Raw genomic sequence first — 16770 nt, forward strand, 5'->3', positions numbered from 1 at the left:
GGAGGAGAGGGACGAGCTTAGGGTCCCCCTTAAGAAGGCAGCGATTTCAACAGGCTTAAAACCAGACAGGACACACACCGTTAAGGTCCTGGGGAAGTAACTACAGGAGTTTAGAAATGAAAATGAGGAGTCAGAACTCCAGCTGTAGTTCTTAAGAAACAGGATGAACTCACAGGCACTGATTACTAACCAGGTACGTTTTCCTGCCACACCTCCGTCCATAAGTCACACTCTTCTTTCTCGGAGTTCTCCTCCTCAGCGATCTCATGCATGCCCAGAAATGCCAAAGGCAGCACTTCTCTGGCATGGTTCTTCAGCACATCGGGGCTGTAGCGTCCAATAGCATGGACGGTCAATGCACAAGAGGTCTTGTAGATGGGTTCTGAAGACGAGCACAAACACACTCATCTTTCTACTTCCTGTTGTTAGGGTAACTGACATAGATCCTTGCTCAGCTGGTACCACAGCCAAACAAATCAGTAACATCAATCAAATGTTCCCAGCAAAGCACATAATATCACAGATGGCAAGACCTGATTTGTGTTGTTTTACTAGACTGTTAACATCTAAATTAAAAAAGAACAGAGGGGCGCGCCTGGATGGCTCAGTCAGTTAACAGTCCGACTCTTGATTTCAGCTCAGGTCATGATCTCAGGGTGGTGAGATGGAGCCCCACCCCTCCTCTGGCTTCCAGCCTAGCAGGGAGTCTGTTTCTCCCTGCTTCCTCTGTCCCGACTCACGAGTGCACTTTCTCTCGCTCTCTCTAAAACAAATAACTCCTCAGTAAATAAAATAAAATAAAATAAAAATACAAGAGAAGGAAAAAAGGTACCTTCTTTCTCCATGTACCAGCCATTAAGCTTCTGCAGGAGTTTCTCAGTGCTGCTATCCCGTGAGGTCTGAAAAAGAAAACAATCCCCATTTATTTCTTTATAATTATCAAAGTATAAATAAGTAAATAAGAACTTCAACTCACCCGAACTAAATGGCCCATGGCAAATGCACAAGATTTCTGAATTACACTGTTCCGATCTGTCAGGCCACTAAGCAAAGCACTCATGAGTTTACCTGTCAGAAACAGTGAAGAAAAATCTGATACTTGGTCGACCGAATGTTCTGCTCTGTTCCCAGGACTAAAACAAACTTAACCCTGTGATGAGTATCTGATTTATTCCCTACTAGTTTAGAACTCTTGTATGTTACGTGTGTACCATCCACTTGCTTCCTTTTGCCCGATACAAAATTAAGCATTAATCTGCCTCCAGAATATTGCGGGGAAGTTGCAAAAATGAGAACTAGATACATAAAGTTCGATTGGCCATCAAGGAGCCAATCCAAGAAGAGAAAAATGCTGACGTAAAATTAGGTACAAACGGTAAACAAACCCTACAAAATGGGAGATACTCTCCCCTCCTTATAACCAGTAAGAATTAATCTCATACTTATAAAACAGGGAACACTCGCTAAACTCGCTAAACTGGATCACAGCTGCACCTCTTGCAAACAAAGAAACAAAGGCAGAAGCGGGAGTTTAAAGGGAGAAAAACCATATAGAAGATCACAAGCCTGTCTGAATGACATTTAACTTTTTTAAAAAACCTTGTCACACAAGACACGGCCATACCAAAGTATGAGCACACACGGTTTTGACAAACTCACCTGAGTAAGGTGTTAGGTCCTGGGGACACTGAGTAGTTAATGACACAATGACACTGGCACAGCCTCCCTACAGGGTTACAAAGGCAAAGGTCTAAATGTGATGGTCACAATGTTCTGTCTCTCAAACCCTGCGTCTTAGGTGTCAGTGATTTAAAGATGAGAAATAGATGAAGCCTAACAGGGCCTGCACGACTCAATCTGGAAACTGGAAGGTCCTCATTTTAAATTAGCAAGGCGAAGATTTTTCTTCCAGCAGGAAGACGTGTGCTCTCACATACACTACGAGGAAGAAAGAGAACTAATACAATCTTTTGGGAGGGTCACACAGGTCAACTTGGCCATCCTTGTTCTAACAGCTCCAGTTCTAAAAATTAAACCAAAGGAAACAGCCTCAGATGTGTCCAAAGACATTCATCACAGTGCTCTGTTTAATATCAAAACAGCTGGAAACAAATCCAATGTTCCCTGATGGACTGAAATAAATGATGCTACAGCCACGTGAGAGAGTACCTACCCCTCTGGCCATGAAAAAGAGGCCGCTGTAGCAGACATGTGCGCAGAAAAGACACTGGAGGAAAACACTGTGGACTATTAACGGCGATTACCTCTGAATGCTAAGCTGCAGGCGGTCTTTAACCTTCTCCTGATCTAAAATGCTAAGATGTTAAAACACAAGCAAGTATTAACTTTGTCAAGAGAAAAACTGTGAGTTGGTCTTTCAAGTGCGGGGACAGGGTCTGATCCTTGAAAGATCTTGGAGAGGAAGCCAATTTTCTAGCCAAATGCCTGCTGGCCCCTGTGAAAATGCCCATCACCACCTAAAACCACCATCCTGCCCTGATACCAAACAAGCACTTCCACTAATGACTGATCATGGCGGGGACCCCGTGGGCATGTACATGGCAACCAGGGAACAGAAAGGATCCCGCTAAAAGAGTCACACACTATTTATTGAATAAGTCACATGTTTTCTATTCTGGTGAGTTACATATTTTAAGTTATTAGTGCAACCAGAGAAACAAAATGGTTAATGTATTTTATTAAGTTCTACAGAGAAATATGAATTTCAAACATGATGGCTGTTATATTTTTGTGGCCCCAACTAATGAAGATGCAAGTTCCTCTGGTGAAAAATACACTTACTTACCTTCGTGCCAAGACCCACACCACTTCTGATCAATTCACATAATCTAGGAACGAGCTCACCCAGCACCGACACATCAAGATACTGCAGGCACTTTGGTAAAAAAATAAAGTCAACCTTAGAAAATGATGAAGTCACTACCGCATCATCAATTAAAAGCTGCTGTGTCAAATATGTACCCACTGGACTTGACATGAAGTTGAAAAACTGCCAGTTTCATTTTGCACTGATTTCAGCATAAAAACCAACACTGTACTACAAACAGAAAAACCATTCATCGGTGGTTCAACATTAAAACAAAACAAAAATTGGGGCACCTGGGTGGCTCTGTCGGTGAAGTGTCCTACTCCTGATTTCGGCTCCAGTCATGATCTCAGGATCGTGAGACTGACCCCAAGCCCAGCCCCACGCTCAGTATGGAGTCCGCGTGTTCTTCTCCCCCACCCCTTCCACCCCTCCCCCAGCTCACAGGATCTATCAAATAAACAAAAATCATGAAAAACTCTGACTTACTAAAGGAGAAAATAAATTAGGGTTCCCCAAGAAAGGATTTCTCTGGGCCTACTGTTTCACCTTACCAATTCATGTTTAGTGTAAAACACAGAACTAAACGGACTTTCAGCAGGCCTGCCCGACCAAACCATCTTATTAAAGTCAACTTCTTAGCCAAATTTGCCACATTGTGTTTTTAAAAATGCAGTGACATATATTCTATTATTAATGAGCATAACCAAAAGGTGTTTGCTAACCATTCCTATTTAAGATTCCCTTTCCCCTCAATAATCCAACAAACACGTAACATCCTTAGACCAAATTTTGGTAATGGGCCCCCAGTAAGCACTAAAAGTATCTTTTTCTCTTGTCCACACTTGCGATCTCTTAACAATAAAATTTCCAAGAGCTCACAAGTTGTCAACTAACCACTCCAGGGTATGTACGCACAGCAGAGCTGGCTCTAGACTTTAGTGACCCCTAGTTCCAGACTCCAGGAACTTTAGAATTAGAACCTCAGTGCCAAGCAGCTCCTTTCTGCAAATCCCTTCTAACAACTTAAAGCATTTCAACATTGCTCAGTTCTCTTTCCCTATCTTTTATGCTCCCTACCTTCACTGGACGCCTCCAGTTTATACCTTCCTAGGTCCTCTCAAAGACCATGCTCAGGCAGAGACAACTATTTGAATCTTTCTAAATAGGCAGGCCAAAAGAGATGAAGATTTCTAGAGGAACCTTTTAATATGTTTAATATACTGTTCACAAATCTGGACTAACAGGTTCTAGTATCTGGAAAATGATTTATTCCATTTAATAATCTAGAAGAAGAAAAAAAGAACTAGAAGTATACTAAGAAAAAACTAGGTCAATAGTTGTTTGACTCTTCCCTTAAATCTCTATTTCACTTAATGGGCCATGAAGACTGAAAAATTACACTCTGAGGTAAGCAAACACACAAACTTTCGTACTACACTGGGCACTGACCATGTTGATTGTTTCCATCATGGGAGAGGATCTGGCAGCACTGAGTCGGGCACTATCCATCGCAGCCTGAGGACACAAATTCAAGTCACTCACCATATTCAATCAATTAAGAAGAATCCACACCCCCCCACCATAAAAGGGCTTTACTTCCAGAGGAAATTTTAAAAAATAATATATAGGTAAAGCAAACTCAAATTTAAGTCCAACAACTCTAATTTCTTTTGAGCTAGATTCAACAATTACCTATGAGAAATTCAGACCACAGTTAGAAATTAACTGCAGTTAGAAATTAACACAGTGTGGTTCTGAGCAACTCATCGGCCTCCCTGAGCCTCAGTTCTCCATCCACTAAATATGCGAATAGGCTAAATACATTTCTAAATAAATAGACTAAATAAATTTAAATACAATTTAAAAATTGTATCTAACTCTGAGAAACAAACTGAGGGTTTTGGGGGGGGTGGGGGGATGGTGATGGGTATTAAGGTGGGCACGTATTGCATGGAGCACTGGCTGTGGTGCATAAACAATGAATCTTGGAACACTGAAAAAATAAAACTAAATTAAAAAAAATTATCTAGCCAATAAAAAATGTTATATGTTTTTCTGCTTTAACTTTGTACAGGCTCTCCATATCTACAACAGTATCTCCGTCTAATGAGGACCCTGCAGGAGAGGTTAACTGTCCACACGCAGTCAATGAGGAAAGGAAGGGGTACAGAAGTGACAGGCCTAAGGTTGCAAAGCTTGGGCTAGACTCTGTTTCCTGATTCTCAGCACTAGTAAACATGCTGTGGGAACCCAGACAGGACGAGTCCACTGCTGAAAAGCAAAGAATGATGAATGGAGAAGAAACTGCAACATGAGAGGCAAAGGGAAAGAGGGCCGGCTATTAGAATAATTTAGCCAAGGTCAAAAACCAAATAGCAAACTGAGAGAAAGCACTGGCAGTCTACATGACAGAGGCGTGATAGTCCTAACAACAGAGACCAATGTGAAAACACCAACAAGTACAAAACAGGGCATGGAGTAGAAACACAATTCACAGAAGGTAAGTGACCAACACAATACAATCAGATAATGGACAGCCCTGGTAACAGGAAGGTGTTAATTAGAATAATGAGATTCTTGCCTATCAGACTTATGTTATCCAATGTTGGCAAAGGTGTGGAAGAGACAGAACAGGAACAACCTTCGATGCTGCATAATCTCTCTGACCAAAATGTGACCTCACCTCACTGTAGAATACTACGCATGCACTAAAAAGAATGGAAGAGCTCTATGTACAGATATGATATATTGTCAGTAACAGAAGCAAGTGCAGAACAACATTCACAGTCAATTTTAAATTAGTGTGTTTGTTTGGGTTTGCACCCAAAAGGATTCTGGGTTTGTGCAAAGGAATTTCAAAATAGACCCAGGAGACTAATGACAGTGGGTACCTTGCACGGGATAGGGGGCTCCTAAGGGGTTACTTTCTCCCCTTCTGCATTACTTTTTCCACAGTAAATGTTTCATCTACAATTTTTTTTTAAAAAACTTTGATCAGGGGCACCTGGGTGGCTCAGTAGGTTAAAGCCTCTGCCTTCTGCTCAGGTCATGATCTCAGGGTCCTGGGATCGAGCCCCGCTTCGGGCTCTCTGCCCAGTGGCGAGCCTGCTTCTTCCTCTCTCCCTCTCTGCCTGCCTCTCTGCCTACTTGTGATCTCTGTCAAATAAATAAATAAAATCTTAAAAAAAAAAAAATCTTTGATCCATCGAGGCAACTACAGTATCTCTGAAAAGCAGAATAATTTTGGAACATGCCAAAGTCTAGATACAAATCCTCTTTACTTGTAGGACAAGAGTGGTCCACAGAAGGACTCCAAAGGCGGAAAACCAACCCCTAAAAACATAAACATGTACAAAAAATTGTGTTAAATAAATGGAAATGCATTTTTTGAATGAAAGTGTTAGTTTTCATCCAATTCACAAAACGGTATGTGAGCTCTCCCCATGCTCCCTTCTACCTCCCAAACACACACTGCATGTAGTCACAGGTGTCGAGCTATTTCAAGAGTGGTGGAAGTATCACTCAAATCATGACAGATGTCTAAGGTCAATGAAAAGATTGTTCAGATGGAACTCAGTACCTTAGCAGGGCTTTTCCTCCTTGAGACTCACCAATATGACTGTGCTATCAACTCACCTTTTCTTGGTCTGTAGCCCGGAGGCTCAAATAATTGAGAACTTGGGGTTCCAGTACACTTAAGGATTCCAACAGAGCTGGGATGAGTTTTGGTGCATGTGGTTTCAACATGGCTCCCGCACTTTTGCTAATCTTCACAAGGGTGTTAATGCTACAGACACACAGAATACAATTCCTAAGTCCTTTTGACAAAAATCAGAAGCTCTACAAATCTAGTCATGAGGACATTCTGTAGTTTATTGTATTCAAGAACACATTAACATGGCTCCCGTGTCTGCTCTTAGCACTGTTTTTCTCTTTACTTTATATTATAGTAATTTTCAAGCATATGTGAAAGAAGAGAGAATCATAAATGAAATTCTACATATTCTCTACCCGGTTCAGGCATCTGCAACTTCAGACCAATTTTGTTTCATTTATACCTCCTCCATACACACAAGCACACTTCCCCGCTCCATATCATATTACCCTGAAGTATCCCCCTAACTAAATTTTACTATGTGTCTAGAAAATATTAGTAATTTTTTCATATAATTTGATATCCAAATTTCTCTGTTTCACAAATATCTTTAAGAGTCGGTTTGTTGGGGGGCACCTGGGCAGCTCAGTCAGTGAAACATCCGTTCAACTCGAGATTTTGGCTCAGGTCATGATCTCAGGGCTGTGAGATTGAGCCCTGCATTGAGCTCCATGCGGGTCTTAAAGTCTGCTTAAGATTCTCTCTTTTTCCCTCCCTCCTACCCTCCCATACCCCCCAACCTCTCTCACTCGGAAAATACATAAAATGCAAAAACAAATAAACAAACAAACAAGTTGGTTTGTTGGAATCAGATCCAGAGTCCACCCACATATTGCAATTTATTGCATTTTTAAAATCCTTTTTAATCATCCCTCCTCTTTTTCCTGATAACTTATTTGTCCTTACTAACTGTATTTCAATGGTGTCATTTAAAATAATCCTCTGTCCCTTGTACAGATCTTCAGGCTAAATCAGGTTCAGGTTCAAATTTTTTTTTTCAACCATGAATCTTTTGTAGGTAGAGGTGTACATGTCCTATTCCATCATATTAAGATGCATATGTCTGCTTGTCTTTTTCTGTGCTCTTTAAGAGTGGTCAGTGAATTTGGTTCTCCTGACCATCCATTTAAAGTTTCCAACAACCTTTGACCAGTAGATTTAGGAGCCACTAATGATCACTACCCTAGATTATTTTAAGGAGGTCAGTGAAACAGTAATATCTTAACTTTATCATTCCTTTGCCTTTATAATGTGAATTCTTTGGAGGAAAAAAAAAAAAAAACAACTTTGGGGAGCCTGGGTGGCTCAGTCAGTTGAACGACTAGCTCTTGGTTTTGGCTCAGGTCATGATCTCAGGGTCCTAGGAGCCAGTCCTGTGTCGGACTCCACACTGAGCTAGGAGTCTGCTTCAGGATTCTCTCTCTCCCTCTGCCCCTTCCCCTGCTCACAAACACAGTCACTCTAAAATAATTAATTTAAAAAAAAAAAAACCTTCCCTTATCAACTATTTTATTAGTAGCAGTAAGAAATAGTTACAATCAGTATGAAATACTGTTGGTATTATTAATTTGATCTAATTTTAAGAGTGAAATAAAATGACAGATAAAATTCCTAAATAAGGGGCGCCTGGGTGGCTCAGTCAGTTAAGCGACTGCCTACAGCTCAGTTAATGATCCTGGAGTTCCAGGATCTAGTCCCGCATCGGGCTCCCAGCTCCGCAGGCACTCTGCTTCTCCCTCTGACCTTCTACCCTCTCATGCTCTCTCTTACTTGCTCTCTCTCTCAAACAAATAAAATCTTTAAAAACAAACTCCTAAATAAGGCTCTAGTTTATTTTTTTTTTTAAGATTTTATTTTATTTATTTGACAGAGAGAGAGAGATCACAAGTAGACAGAGAGGCAGGCAGAGCAGAGAGCCCGATGCAGGGCTAGATCCCAGGACCCTGGGATCATGACCTGAGCCAAAGGCAGAGGCTTTAGCCCACTGAGCCACCCAGGCGCTCCAAGGCTCTAGTTTAAAAGAAAAAAAAAAAAAAAGACTAGATTCTTTCACTGTTGAAATTTATCAAACAGACATAATATGTCTAAACATGTGAGTGTATTTTTTTAGTATTTCATTGTTGCAACTGGTAGTTTATTTTAAACCTAGTTATCTATGAAATATTACTAAATGGCATAACCAATAAGCAACCTCCCAAGGACCTGGGGCATAACAGAAAGACGTGCTTGCTGAGGGCAGATGCCGACGGCAACACAATAACACACCTTACACAAGGTCAAAGCAGAACAGCAGCATGTTGGTCCAAAGCAAGGTTCCCATGAGAATGTTTGTTTCTCAGAAAATGTTCTGCCTCAGAAATTTTCACAAATGCTCTTGGGTCACCTCAATGTATTCTCCTCAGCTCATTTTCTCCATACTTTGAAGAATCTAACACTCAGAGAAACGCTATTTCTGTTGAATGGCTAGAAACTAAGTAAATCCATTCACTTTATCAGCAGATAAAGCGCACACCTGAGAGCTCGGACTTCTGTCACAGGACTCATCATTCCTTTGTCCAGAAGGCAAGGCAGAAGGACAGCAATGGTTCTCTGGCCAGCTGCTCCTTTGGCGGGGTCACACATTTTCACACAAACCTTACATATACAGAGCATAGAAATTAGTGAAACTGACCTCTTACCCAATAAAGCACTCATCTAACAAAATGCTATTTCCCACAGCCATAGAAAAGAATAAGTGAATCAACTTTCCATGACACTTCCAAGAGAAACAGAAAAGTCCCCTGTCTGCCAACACCTAACAAGGAGTTGGGCAATGCCTTCCACTCTCTAAGCTTTGGTCTTGTCATTTGTGAGATGGGAAATAGTTGAAAAAGAAGTAAGAAAATTTATAAGAAAGCACTTCACAGAAGGCTTAAGGTATCATCATCATCAAGAACTTTGGGTGGCAGCATAACACAGTGGTCAGGAATACAAATTGGGAATAAGAAACACCTTGATTCAAACCCGGTTTTTACTGCTTCCTAAGGATGTAATCCATGACAGGCCCAGACAGCTAGAACGTAGACATCCCAGAAATACCATAAAATCAAGTTCAAGTAAGAAACTAGTTTCAAAAAGCTTGCCAGCCTCATAAACATGCAAGGCAGCTGAACACAAAACCACAGCAGTGACAAGAGAGGAGGTAGCTGTGGGCTGGACCTAAATGAGTAATGTGTCCTTCAGCATCAAGTGCAAGTCATACCTTATGTAAAGGCCCACAGAAGCTGACCATATAAAGAGACCAGACATATTCTATGCTAAAAACCCTAGTATTCTAGTATAAAGGCACCTAGCTTGTCATTCACTGTGCGAACGCTGAACGATAGCATGAAGCTGATTACTTCATGTCACTGCAACTCAATGTCGATTTATATGACAAAAAATAAGTCATTGTCACCTTGGTCACAGAGTGCCCCGCCCCATTTCACTCCCAAAGTTAGATAAGAGTTTTCACCTTGCTCAGAGTTTTCAAAGCTAGTTCTGCAGCTTTCCGTACGGATTCCTAAAAATGGGGAAAAGTATGGCATGACACACATTAGTTTCATTCCCGCCCACCCCTCAATGTGTATTTAACAGCCTATGTCTCTACACAGATTAGTGAAAAATCCTACTTTCAATACCAGGTAGAAAATAGTGCTTCATTAGGCTCCCTCCCCATCAAGGAACATATTATAATGGCCATGTATTTTTTTTATGTATGACCTATTCTCACCTCTCAAAAATATGGCTATAAAGTGTAACAGTTTAGGGGCACCTGGGTGGCACAGTTAAGTGCCCAACTCTTGGTTTCGACTCACGTCAGGATCTCAGGGTTGGGAGACTGAGCCCCACATGGGGGCTCTGCACTCAGCACAGAGTCTACTTGGGACTCTCTCTCCTCTCACTGTGCCCCTCCCAACACTCACCTCTCTCTCTCTTTCTCTATCTCAAAAAGTAAATCTTTTTTTAAAAAAGTATAACAGTTTAGAAACTAAATGTATTATAATGCAAACATATAAACATCTATGTAAGTATTCTAAAAGACTTCTAAAAATCTCTAATGAATAAAGCAAAAGGAAAAGGAAAAGTAAAGTGCTTAATTCTAATGGTGAGATATCAAAATATCTAAAATTTAGATTGCCCAGGAAAAATTCAAAGGAATTGGTCATGTTATATGGGAATAACTGATCCAATTTATAAAACTGATCAAAGAGAGGGTATCTGGATTATTTCCAAACCGTTATCTGTCCTAATCAATAACATGATGAAATCTCTATTGAAAGAAAAGCTATAGCCACCTTTTAAAAAAAAAAAAAAAAAGGGCAATTCAATTTAGATCTAAGGATACCCAACCTTGCAACATCACAGACACATCAAGACTCAAACTTTGGAAGGAAACTGTAGTCTCTTAAAATTGTCTGGAGAGTGAATTTTGAATTACCCAATGTACATATTTTGACAATCACAGTTACTAATCAAAGTTATTTTATGAATAAATGTAGACTTATTTCTGTAATACCTTGATATCATCTTGTACCCGAAAAAGAGTTTCCCAAATTTCTGGAAGTTTATCAATGATGTCATCTAGAGGTCTTCCTCTCAATAAATCATTCAGAGCTAAACAGCTGAAAATAAACAATTTCGTTTTCAAGTTTATGATCAAGAAAGCTCCATTTTTACAATGAAACATTCATACCAAACAGGAATATGGATTCTGCTTGTATTTCCAGTTCTTACCCTCCACTCCTAGACAGCAACGCCTATTCTCTCCTTGGTGCCTCAAACACCCCATATGCATGTGGCACTGACTTTCATCAGATGTCTGTATCTCACAACTACAACACAGCCTCTTTGAGAGGATACATATTTTTTATTTACCCGTATACCCCACGTAGCACATGTGGGGTATATAACAGGTACTGAATAAATTATATAAATATATAAGTAAATGACACCCTACAAAGTTATGACAGAATATATCTGAATATCTACTAATTTAACAAGTGATCTTCTTTAATGTCATGCTTATATAAACTAAGACAATTTAAAAAACCACTGACTAGAGTTGGGGGTTTTTTTTTTTTACAGTTTTAAATAGTTAAGTAGAGCAAACTCTCTAACCCAACCAAAAATATGCTTTTCAGTACCACTAATTTATTCATTTTGCATACAGTATAAAGCTTGGAAATTTGGGGGGGGGGGTTAAAATCAGTTGTATTTGACTAGTCTTCTATTTCCAAAAATGGTACCTGGATTCTCGAACTCGCCACATATTGCTGGTAAGGTTCTTGACCAAATCTTGAAGAATTTCCTTCAGATATTTATCCACCTAGTGAAAGAAAAAGGATAATATTTAAAATGTGAAATTCATCAACAGTCAAGATGTTAATCTCTCAACCATACTGACCATGTCTCTGTAGGTAATGCCTAAGTGTCTCTGGGCTTCTCAGCCCACAAGTCTCTCCCCACTCTGCTTGCTGACAGCTGCCAGAATGATGATTCTAAAGCGCAGACTTGATTCTCTTGTCTTCCTCAGGACATGAGAATAAAATCCAACCACCCATGCATGGATACAAAGCCCTCTGATCCAGCTCCGATCTAGCTCCAAAGGTATCATGTACTATCGCACCTTTATTCCTTGATACATACTACCTCTCCCTGCAATCCCCTACCCTCTCTTGCTCACCTGGCTAATTCCTACTTGTCCTTCAAGATTTAAATCAGGTGTCGCCTCACAGAGAAGACTGGCCTGCTCTCCTCTGTTCCCACAGCACCTTTTTTTTTTTTCTGTATAAATATTATTTTTAATTTTATTTTTTATAAACATGTAATATATTTTTATCCCCAGGGGTACAGGTCTGTGAATCGCCAGGTTTACACACTTCACAGCATTCACCATAGCACATACCCTCCCCAATGTCCATAACCCCAGCCCCCCCAACCCCCCTCCCCCCATCAACCCTCAGTTTGTTTTGTGAGATTAAGAGTCACTTATGGTTTGTCTCCCTCCCAATCCCATCTTGTTTCATTTACTCTTCTCCTACCCCCTTAACCCCCCATGTTGCATCTCCTCTCCCTCATATCAGGGAGATCATATGAGAGTTGTCTTTCTCTGATTGACTTATTTCGCTAAGCGTGATACCCTCTAGTTCCATCCACGTCGTCGCAAATGGCAAGATTTCCACAGCACCTTCTTAAGCATGTCGTATCAGACCATATATAACTACACTGCTCCATCACACCGAGACCCCAAGGACAAGAAAGAGTGTCTGACTTGTCTTCATATCCCTGGTAATGTGTACAGTGTACGGCACATAAAGAAGTATTATGACTGCTCAGAACGAAAGGCGAGTTGAATTTTTTAAGCCTGTTTTGTCTGGATATACACTTAACAAATTTGGTAATAACAACTACCTGAGGAAGGCTCAGGGTTTTTTTTGTTTTGTTTTGTTTTTAGATTATCTTTATTTATTTGAGAGAGAAAGCAGGAGCAGAGAGAGCAGCAGAGGGGAGAGGGAGAAGCAGGGAGCCTGACTCGGAGCCTGATGCCAGGACGCCAGGATCATGACCCGAGCCGGAGGCAGATGTCCAAGTGACTGAGCCACCCAGGTGCCCCTAGGCTCAGTTTTTAAACTGATCCAAAGGACCTTGAAACTCAAGACGGGGCACCTGGGTGGCTCAGTGGGTTAAAGCCTCTGCCTTTGGCTCAGGTCATGAAAACAGGGTCCTGGGATCAAGACCTGCATCAGGCACTCTGCTCAGTGGGGAGCCTGTTTCCCTCTCTTTCTCTGCCTGCCTCTCTCCCTACTTGTGATCTCTGCCAAATAAATAAATTTTTTAAATCTAAAAAAAAAAAAAAGAAAGAAAGAAAGAAAGAAACTCAAGCCTTGGGAGCACCTGGATGGCTCAGTCAGTCAAGTGTCTGACTTTGGCTGTGGTCATGGTCTTAGGTTCCTGGGATCCAGCCACCATGGGCTCCACACTCAGGAGAGAGTCTGTTTCTCCCTCTGCCCCCACCTCTCCTCTGCCCCTCCCCCTACTTATGTGCATGCTCTCTCTCTCTGAAAATATAAATAAATAAAATCTTTTAAAAAAAGGGGAAAAAAAACTTAAGGCTTTTCCACTTTTTACTCATACAGGTAGGAAAGGTAAGTAAATGAGAAGTACAGAGAAGTAAATGACTCACCTAAGATTTAACAGACTGCCATCTTCCTATGTCCAGCTTTCTACACACTCTCCACAGTGGTCTCATCCACACTACCTCATCTCTACATTGACAAAAACCAATCTCATCTATGTCCTTTCACTCATAAGGAGAGGATACGCCTATCTCAAGAGCCTCGGCCTGTGCACCAGACTCAGATCTGCACAGCTAAGTGGCTTAGTAGATCTTGACTGACCCAACGGTACCAAATACTCTCCTGGGGCCTTCAAAGCGGAACCCTCAAGTGCCCATCACCCTGACCAGGATCACACTCCACCTGACCCCAAACTGAAGAAGAGGAAGAGCCACATCACGAGCAGGGATGCAAAGATAAGGTACGGATCATGGAGTTTATTTAAAGTCAACTCCGAAGCCACTAAAGAATTTTAACTCAAAATGGCACAATCCCATTTTTTTTAAAATCACTTTTACTGCCGATTAAATGAAGGAAGGCAGAGAAAAGAGAAAGATGACACCCTGTTCTCCAGAAATGAATTAGGGAAAGAAGAGCGTGGGTTCAAGGGATACTTTGGCAGCAGAATCAACAGAATTTGCTCCTGGAAATAACTGAAAGTAGGGGCACAACGGACAAAAATCAAGAGGGTACCAAGTTTCCTGGCATGGGTAAATAGGCGAATGTTGAGAAGAGCGGGGAAAGTCCCGTTCTAGACATGTTAAGTCAAAGGTAACATGAAACAACATCCAGGTGGAGAGAGGAAGCAGGCAGCTGGACGTGCAGGTCAGGAACGCAAGTCACGTCCGAGCCGACAGTCTGCAACTGGGAACCATCACAATTAAGACGCCATTTACAGGGATGCCTGAGAGGCCATTAGTTAAGCAGTTGCCTTCAGCTCAGGTCATGATCCCAGGGTCCTGGGATCGAGCCCCACATCAGGCTCCCTGCTCAGCGGGGAGTCTGCTTCTCCCTCTCCGTCTGCCTGCCGCTCTGCCTACCTGGACTCTCTATCTCTCTGCCAAATAAATAAATAAAATCTTAAAAAAAAAAAAAAAGATGCCATTTATATTCACTGGAACTGCTGACCTCAAAAGATAAAGTTGGGAGAGTAAAATGTACTCAGAGGCAGGCCCTGAGAAACCTTATCCTCTACAAGTGGAATCAAGTATGACAAGCAGCCAGGTAAGAGAAAACCAAGGGAGGAAACCATACATGGTAATCGCCTGTTGTCTAGCTCCTCAACAAAGTGAACTCCTTGGGGGGCGCCTGGGTGGCTCAGTGGATTAAGTCTCTGCCTTCGGCTCAGGTCATGATCTCAGGATCCTGGGATGGAGCCCCACATAGGGCTCTCTGCTCAGCAGGAGCCTGCTTCCCCTTCTCTCTCTCTGCCTACTTGTGATTTCTGTCTGTCAAATAAATAAATAAAATCTTTAAAAAAAAAACCAAAAAACAAAAAACAACAACAACAACAAAAACAAAGTGAACTCCTTGAAGGCAGAACTGTGACCTGTTCTCCACTCTATGGACAGCACCCATTGACACAGTATTCCATTCGTGTAAATATCCTGTCACTTCCTCAGCCAGCCACCCCACGGACATTTAGTTTATTTCCATTTTTGAGATTTTAATAAATGTTGCCAGGAGCATCTTTGACATCTTGAAAGAAAGGAAAAAGCAAGGAATCAAAGAAAACTTCTTTGTTTAAACAGGTAAGCATACAAAGCACAAAGAAAGATGAGCACTGGGTTTAAATCCCATGTTAATCTTGGCGAACGGTTTCCAGATACTTGCCGTTGATTTGTCTGTGACCAGTGCATTCCAAATACTCGTCATGGCCTGTCGGATGCCCAAGTTGGGGTCAAACTGGTAACGGTAAAGACGAGGAACTAGCTGAGGCAGAAAAGGAGCCAGCTGCTCTCCAGCTCTGGTGGCAATCACGTTAAAACCAAAAGCAGCACCCTAAAAAAATAAGATGCTGCTGAAGTGACTCAGACACAACTACTATGGCAAAATGTTAACACAGTAAATCCATGAAGATCACAAAATTCTCCCACCAGACTTGTCCTTGAGTGTCCCAGCTTTAGCCATAACAGCAGCCATGTGGTGGTCTGGTTTTCTCTAAACCCAGACTTTTACAAAACCTACTGCATATCAATCACCACGGTCAGCCAACGTAGCAGGTTTGGTTTGGAAGTAAAGAGTAAAAACCGTCCAGCGACAGCAACTTACCTTCCTCGAGTTCCACATTGCATGATGGTTGGCTAAATTCATAAATTTATACACCAGATCTGGCTGACTGAGATCACTTGCCAGAGAACAAAGCTCCTTGTAAGTCGAGAGGCCCTGGCTTGGAAACAAACAAACAGAAAGTATCCAATGTATCTCTCTGTCTCCAACCTAGTAAAAGTTATGTCAACAATACCAATATTAGGGCGACATTTTAAAATTACGTTCTCAATCTCATCACCACGGAGGAAGAGAATGCGGTTGACAGGAATATAAGAAGTCACCTAGTTCAATTACTGACAAGGCCAGGTAAGTGACCTGAAGGCCCCTGGGACTCCCACCAAGGTGGAGCCCTCACCCTGCACTAGCCACCCCCCCACACCCCCTCCCCACCACCAGGAGGCAGCTCAGTAATTCCTTGTTACCTTCTGCACCAATCTCTCTCAGAATCAGGAGAGTCCCTTAAACACAACTTGCATCATCCCTAAGTCTTCTCGAAGCTACAGCACCCCAATCATTTTTAAGTTTTTATTTTAATTCCAGTTAGTTGACATAGTGTTGTATTAGTTTCAGGTATACAATATAGTGATTCCACTTGTACACATCACTGGTGCAACACAAGTGCCCGCCCTGATCCCCATCACCTATCTCCACCCATCCCCTCAGGTCCCCCCTGGTGACCATCAGTTTGTTCTCTATAGTTAAGAGTCTCCATCTTGGTTTTCCCTCTCTTTTTTCCCATATAATCATATTTTGTTTCTTAAATTCCACATGTGAATGACATCATACAGAATTTCTGTTTCTCTGACTTATTTCCTTTAGCATTATAATCCTAGCCTCATCCATGTTGTTGAAAATGGCACAACTTCTTTTTTACGTCT

The 16770-nt window shown here is 41.5% G+C and overlaps 1 protein-coding gene across 3 annotated transcripts in view; it reads right to left on the reverse strand.

Annotated features, from left to right (window-relative positions):
• The window catches only part of LOC111145668 (KIAA0368 ortholog), a 96588-nt gene that overhangs the window by 9097 nt on the left and 70721 nt on the right, over positions 1-16770 (reverse strand). For all 3 annotated transcript variants that reach the window (XM_022500753.1, XM_022500752.1, XM_022500754.1), the window contains 13 exons: positions 15893-16010; positions 15455-15622; positions 11753-11832; positions 11023-11128; positions 9979-10026; positions 8998-9119; positions 6467-6617; positions 4280-4345; positions 2807-2896; positions 1660-1726; positions 977-1068; positions 833-899; positions 191-382 (listed from right to left, as the gene is read on the reverse strand). In XM_022500753.1, coding sequence (XP_022356461.1) covers positions 191-382; positions 833-899; positions 977-1068; positions 1660-1726; positions 2807-2896; positions 4280-4345; positions 6467-6617; positions 8998-9119; positions 9979-10026; positions 11023-11128; positions 11753-11832; positions 15455-15622; positions 15893-16010 — 1367 coding nt within the window. The remainder of the gene's footprint in view (positions 1-190; positions 383-832; positions 900-976; positions 1069-1659; positions 1727-2806; positions 2897-4279; positions 4346-6466; positions 6618-8997; positions 9120-9978; positions 10027-11022; positions 11129-11752; positions 11833-15454; positions 15623-15892; positions 16011-16770) is intronic.

The sequence above is a fragment of the Enhydra lutris genome, unplaced genomic scaffold, assembly GCF_002288905.1.
Source record: "Enhydra lutris kenyoni isolate GAN:26980312 unplaced genomic scaffold, ASM228890v2 scaffoldscaffold13, whole genome shotgun sequence".
Classification (NCBI taxonomy): domain Eukaryota; kingdom Metazoa; phylum Chordata; class Mammalia; order Carnivora; family Mustelidae; genus Enhydra; species Enhydra lutris.